The sequence below is a fragment of the Musca domestica genome, unplaced genomic scaffold (genome assembly GCF_030504385.1).
Source record: "Musca domestica strain aabys unplaced genomic scaffold, Musca_domestica.polishedcontigs.V.1.1 17, whole genome shotgun sequence".
In the NCBI taxonomy this organism is placed as follows: domain Eukaryota; kingdom Metazoa; phylum Arthropoda; class Insecta; order Diptera; family Muscidae; genus Musca; species Musca domestica.
The window spans coordinates 14,039,919-14,046,767 of NW_026712230.1; the positions used below are offsets into that span (position 1 = coordinate 14,039,919).

Here is a 6,849-nt window from a genome sequence, read left to right on the forward strand (position 1 = left end):
GAATCTAAATTAAGATTTAATTTAGTAACTATCTTATAAGTAAAAAATTAATATTAATAAATAATTTCATTTGGTTTCATTTCAGGTGGCATCCATAGGCGACCTGTAAATCCCCCCTTGTTCAGCTGAGTAGTAATTCGGCATCCTTATTACTTACATATTATATATATTTACCCTTTACATCAAATATTATCAATGCATTTCATTTGAAATACTTTATACATATTTTTTTCATATCTCCAAACAAAAGTTACCTGTATTATTTTTCTTTTATTTCAAATGTTATTATATTCATTATTTTGAATATCGATTTGAATGTTAACTACAACTACAGCATACCAATCAGGTCAAGTGATATTATAAATTTTAAGTCTGTGTGTGTTTTTTTTAAATTTAATACAATAATTTAGTCATCCATTCGTTAGTAAGCAGAGATTAGCGCTGCAGTTCCGGTGTGTCCCAAAATCCGAATGGATGCCTTTACATGGTTTTGCATATATTTTTGGTTTTTATTTTTCATAATTTTCGGACCAATGGTATTTTTCATATGCATCCATTTGCCAGAGATGTCTGTGCAATATATTAAGAAATTGCGTTTTTAGTTTTAAGATTTTTTTTTGTATTCTTTCTTTTTAGATATAAATAAATAAAATGTATAAAAGTTTTATGAAAATATTAAAAAAAAAAAGAAATTGTGTTTTTTAATAAACAATCGAATGACCAATTTTAATATTAGAAAAAAAAACTTGGAGATTTTAACACTCAATTTTTATTTTTAAAAATCAAAAATTATAAAAATTTTTGAAACACAAAATGGAAGAACAAACATCCCTAGAAGAATTTTCCATACCAATACATGTAAATACCTTCGCATTTCCGAATGAACCCGATTTGCGTTTGGTTCACGAACTCTACCGACCATCGGAGAATGTCAAAAAGTTGGAACGTCGACGAACAATTTTTCCCGAGTTATTTATAGAGAACTACAACTTGGGGACATTGGCAGATCTCTCAGTTCGTTGTTTGGCCCGGGCATTCGGTCCTGATCCCTTGCCCATCATAGCTGATGATCCTTTAAAATTAAGGGTACATTATGATTCCTTGGATATTGATATGCCCTTAAAACAATGCTGCCACATAACCTCAGAACGATTTTGGAAGAGATTGGTGCTAAATAAACATCATGACAAAAGTTTGGCCCTTCAATCGAATATAAATTGGAAGAATTTGGGAATTTCTTTGAAACTAGTGGAAATGGCGGAGGCTTGTCCAGCCGAATATTGGCCTGCGGAGGAAATGTCAGAATTGTTGCAAGAGATACAGGAATTTGTTCTTGAGTTGCATATCAAACGTTTGCAGTCGCTGATGGAAAGATCCTTTGAGAAATATTTTAGTTTGAAAAAGGATTTATCATCGATGGAAGAAGATGATGATACGAATGATGAGATTACTGATTCACCCATACCTACTTCCGAGGAGGGTGATGTGGACGAAGAGCTTGAAGCCAATACTGAATCCCAAATAGCCTTGGCCCAACAATTGGCGGAAGAGAAAGAGCAACGCAAAATTGCCCGGCAAATTCTTAGACAAGACAAAGCCAATGCTCGTCAGGAAAAAGAAGAAAGACGTCTGAGACGTGAGGCCAGACGTCACGAGGAGGAACAGGCGGCCGAAGAACTTAAAAAGAAGAAGAAAAAGAAAAACAAACTACCGAAAAGTATTTTCGAAATTGAAATTTCCGAAAGTGAAGATGATGACGAGCAGTTCATTGTGGATCGTCGAAATCTGGAGCTATATTTAAAACACAAGAGGGGTTATAATTACCCTGCCGAACACTGTCATCACATTGATCTAAAATTTGTACAACACTTGAAGAGCCTGACAGATTTCACCTTAGAATTTTTGGGGCCACTGCAAGGTAGGCAATATCATCAGCGTCACTACAACTTCTCCCACGAGGATATAAAGAACTTGGCCTAGTGAGTTCGGTAAGATATTTTGAAGAAAGAAATCGGAGTTAAAATTCCATTTTTTCCAGCGGCATATCCTTGGTACCACAATTAAGGATATTTCGTTTACGCAACAGCCGAATGGATGCCGAAAAACTTTTGACACTGATTCGGGGTTTGAAACACGTCGAGAAATTAGAAACTGTGGACTTTGGCTATGACCAGCTAATGGATGATTGTGGCAATGCCCTATATGAACTGTTCGAAAATACCCAAAGCATTCGTGGTCTGGAATTGGAATCAAATCAATTGGGCGAGGAGACCCTAAGGACATTGGGTGAAACTTTAAGCCATTACAGCCAAGGAACTTTGGAATATTTAGGGCTAGCACGTAATCCAGTAAATGATGATGCTCTTCATGCTTTGATATCGAATATTTTGGGTACTCCACATATCTCTTCGTTGAATTTGAGAGGTATAACTTATTTATCGGAAGATGGGTTCATTTGTTGTGTTGCCCATGAGTTGCTGAGGCAACATTCAGTTTTAATACATTTGGATATAACCGCTATTCCCATTGGCCCAAAAGCTGCAGATCAGATGATGATATCACTGAATTCAAATGAAAAAATATTGAATATAGAATCTCTCGCCTGTGGTCTGGATGATGAAACTGAACAGGATATTGCGGTGATTTTGAAAAGGAATAAATTTATTGACGAAAATCCCTATATTGGAGATCAAACTAAAACCGATGAGGACATTGATGAATGGTTGAATACAACGACGTAAGTATCAAAAGACCGTCAGACAAAAGTCATATTCAAGATTCTCCATACATTTTGCAAACTGAGAATTTCTCTGCTCCTGATGCTGAAGGAATGTAAAAATATTATTACGAAAACCGAATTTTGTTTACGATAGAACGAAAAACCCTGGCCGACTATACAATACTGTTACGCAAAATAATTGAATTACAGAAAATCGCTTTGGAGGGTATATTAATTTTGTCATTCTATTAGTAACTCCCCGACAAAACGATATATATTCTTGATTAGCATAAGATTCTAAGTCGATTTAGTCATGTCCGTCTGTCTGTTCTTTCTTGAACATCTCCTTGGCTTCCGAACGGAGTGAATTATGTGGACAAAATTTCACTGAAATTCATTTTAGGACAGCCAGATTTAATGTGTGGGCTATATAGGTCCACGCTTTGGTATAGCCCCCATATAACTATGCGGGCAGATTTAAGGTGTTATGAGTAGATAAGTCACAATTTTATCCAGAATTTACAGTTCTTGCAGAAAATGTACATATAGGTCAACGTTTTGGTAAAGGTCCGATATAACTGTATCTCTCGATATTCCGTATTTTGATGAATTGTGTCAAACCGTTGCCAGAATGTTTTCAAATTTTGTATTTGGGGTTCGTAATAGGTACTACTTCATATAGCCCCAAAATAACGGTACCTCCCTAAATTCGGCATTTTGACGATTCTTGCGACATTGTTTAACGGAATATTTCGAGGTTGATGGTTGGTGTTGCCAATAGGGACTATCTTCTCTGATAGAAAATTGTTTACATAGGATCACCAGTTTTTATAGTCCCCAAATAACTGTACCTAAAGGTATTCGGTATTTTGATGATTTATGTAACATTTTTCGATTGAATTGTTTCAAATTTGGTATTTAGAGTTCGTTATGAGTTCCACTTCCTACTACCGAAAATTACCTGTACGGATCCACATCATCGTTTTTCCCCACATTCGCATTTCTCCCTATATTCGATATTTTCCCGCTTTTAGCCAATTTTTCAACGGAGTTATCTCAAAATTTTACAATATGTACCGCATTTTCTGCCAGATAGTTGGCTATACAGGTCTATATTTTCGTATAGCACCCAATGTTTGATATTTTAACAAATTCGCAGGTATTTTTTCAGCAGATTTTGTATACCCTCCACCATTCTATGAGGGGTATATTAGCTTTGTCATTCCGTTTGCAACTCCTCGAAATATTCATGATAGACCCTACAAATTATATATATATTCTGGATCAGCGTAAAATTCTAGGACGTTTGTCTGTGTGTCCGTCTGTCTGTTGTAATCACGCCATCTTTCGAACGAATTGAAATAGAAGTCTAAAATATTGCACACAAGTGGATTTTGCCTGTAGTCAGGTTAAGTTCGTTTATGATTTTAGCGACATAATTCACCCGAATTGTTTCAGTTTCGAAGTTTGTAATGAGTACTACAGCCTTTGTTTAAAAATTTCGTTTGCAGATCCATGTCTTCGTTTGTTGATATTTTTCAAGTTTCTTCCAAATGGTGGAGGATATACAAAGTGTGGTGGAGGATATACTATTCAAAGTACAGTCCACATTATTTGATGTAGAACTTAAAAATTGGACAGAGCAATTTGTATTGTGTTAAGGATGATTGGTATTGAAAATGAGATATAACGGCCAACATTTTGGTATAGCTCCCATATAACTGTACCTCCCGATATTCGGTATTTTGACGATTTTCGCTAAATTTGTTCACGGATTTGTCTAAATTGGTATTTGGTCCCAGAATAAATCGAATGGCCAACTCTTCCTTAACAAGAGGAATTCATGAATATTTCAAATAGATATTAGGTTTAAAGTCGTACTTCTTGTGGCTTTATGCAAAACTCTCCTACAAAGCATCATTTTAGAATGATGACGTCAACGACCAAAATATTCATACCAAGTATCAAATTTCCCTATAACAGTCCGTTTACAAAAAAATGTGTTTACCCACAGGATTTGGATTAAAATTGTCATATCCATTACTTATACTTCAAATAAATCCTTTTAAAGTAGGTTAACCCTACAAAAGCTTCTAACATAAATATGGCACCTCCTGAAGAGATCTTTTATAGAAAGAACACCTCTCAGAAAGAAGACATCTTTAGTAAGAATAAGTTTTAGTTGACTAACGTTGAGAGATACCTTCTAGAGGCTTTCTATACAGAGAATACCTCTCAGACTCAGAATAACTTCCGTAGATATTTCATTAAGCGTAGACCACCCAGAGATCTTCTATTGTGAGAGAAGGTTTTTATTGAGAGGGGATCTCTCAGCGGCCTTCAGTTGATAGGATATCATCAGTGTGTACAAAAGTTTCCAGAGGTAACCTATTAAGATACTCTCTGATGTAATTTATTTCATAGGTATTAATACTATTTCCCAATTGATTTTGTTAAACATTTTTCAGCTCTTTGGGGATAGATAACCTTCCGACCTTCTTTCTTTGGCTTTGTCAATTCTCCCCAAGCAAGGGATATAACTCTTACATATACTCTCTGCTTCTAAATTGTTGACACCTTTTATGTGAAGATAACCCAACGGCCTTCTCTCAGAGGTTGAAATTTCCCAGATGTCTTAAATATGGAAAAAATCTCCCAGAGCTGAGATAGGACCTCCTGGAGATTTTCTATATAAAGAATACCTCTCAGATGTTTTCTTTAGTAAGAAGAACTTTTAGTTGTCTTCTAAGGGTCTTCTATGCAGATAATACCTTTTAGACGCCACCCACAGATCTTCTATTTTGAAACAAGACGTTTTAGAAGTTTTTATTGAGAGGAGATCCTCAGAGGTCTTCTATATATAGGATACTATCCATGTGGAGAAAAGTTTCCAGAGCTAACCCACTCAGAGAAAAGATTCAATTGGTTTCACCCATAAGAAGAAGATTTACAAGACATCTTTTAGAAAAGGGAAGCTTTCTAAAGGTTGTTTGTGAAAAATCATGGTACAATAAGGAGGTAGAACAGCTTCGTAATTCCTCATTCAAAATTATATACAACAAGTTGTTTTCAATTTTTTCCTCCAATCTTTAAATTTCATGGCTAAACTTGTTAATAGCATTACTGCGCGAGCCGCAATGTACGCGTCTTCCAATCATTGGTTTTGAAAATATTTTGTTTTCATTTTTCAAAACAATAAATACATATTCAAAATTGGCAGACGTCGGGCACACTTAGAAAAAAATTGTAATCAGTTGGTAGCTCTACCCTACCTTTTTATTGTACCATGGTGAAAAATAAGTGTTCTACAAGTTACAAAAGACGTAGGAGACCTCTGAAATATCTGCCGTCGGATTTCTGAAAAGAACAATAGGAATTTTTTTAGAGAAACGCACATTCTTGGGTTTTTTTGGGTTTTGGGTTTCTTATAATTTTTTGACTCTCTGACTACATTGATTTTCGATGGTGTTGATTGTGTGGGGAGAGAATAACTCTCGCTGAGACCGCATTTGTCTAGCCATAATATACTCTTTCCATTCATTGAAATATTTTTTTTGAAGTGCTAACTTAAAATACAATCTATAACTCATCACATATAGGAATCCAATACTTCTACGAGTTTTGGCGAAACGTGAAAAGCAAAATCAATGCCTTTCCCAAAAACCCAAAGAATTTGTGGCATCGCCGCAAACCTCACCCTTACAAAGTCAAGAATCCTTTAAACTCGAAACCTATGGAAGTGTCTATGGGCAGATAGCATCAAACTCGGAATACAGCATGGAAGCAAGAGAACCATTTGTCTACGAATCAAATCAATTTGATGAAAAGGAATTTTTGCAACATCTCTACTTACCAGGACCCAAAAATCGCTATTATCATTTCAAAACCTTAAGGGATTGAACAAGAATCTTGCCTTGTCATTGTTTATTACGACAGAGCGTGGGTTGGGGTTGGGTTTGCTGGTTGGCACAACAAATCGATTACCCTAAATTTCTATAGTAACAAATATTTTTCGATTGTTTTATTTGTTTGATTTTTATTGTCAATTTCGTTTCCTACCTGTTTCTGTTTTCTATTAATCAAAGAAAGAAAAAAACAAACGAAATTAAAAAAAAAAACTCAAAATCATT

General features: G+C 35.2%; 1 protein-coding gene and 1 long non-coding RNA gene across 2 annotated transcripts in view; both read left to right on the forward strand.

Annotated features, from left to right (window-relative positions):
• LOC131801667 (uncharacterized) overlaps window positions 1-409 on the forward strand; it is a 30,562-nt gene extending 30,153 nt beyond the window's left edge. Inside the window, exon 3 of the long non-coding RNA XR_009341896.1 lies at window positions 86-409. This is a non-coding gene — a long non-coding RNA (uncharacterized LOC131801667). The remainder of the gene's footprint in view (window positions 1-85) is intronic.
• A 404-nt stretch (window positions 410-813) lies between these two features.
• LOC131801669 (uncharacterized) lies at window positions 814-6,620 on the forward strand. The gene is made up of 3 exons (XM_059120592.1): window positions 814-1,979; window positions 2,039-2,737; window positions 6,319-6,620. Exons 1-3 carry the CDS (start codon window positions 814-816, stop codon window positions 6,617-6,619), a joined length of 2,166 nt encoding a protein of 721 aa, XP_058976575.1. The 3' UTR covers window position 6,620.
• Window positions 6,621-6,849: the final 229 nt, after the last annotated feature.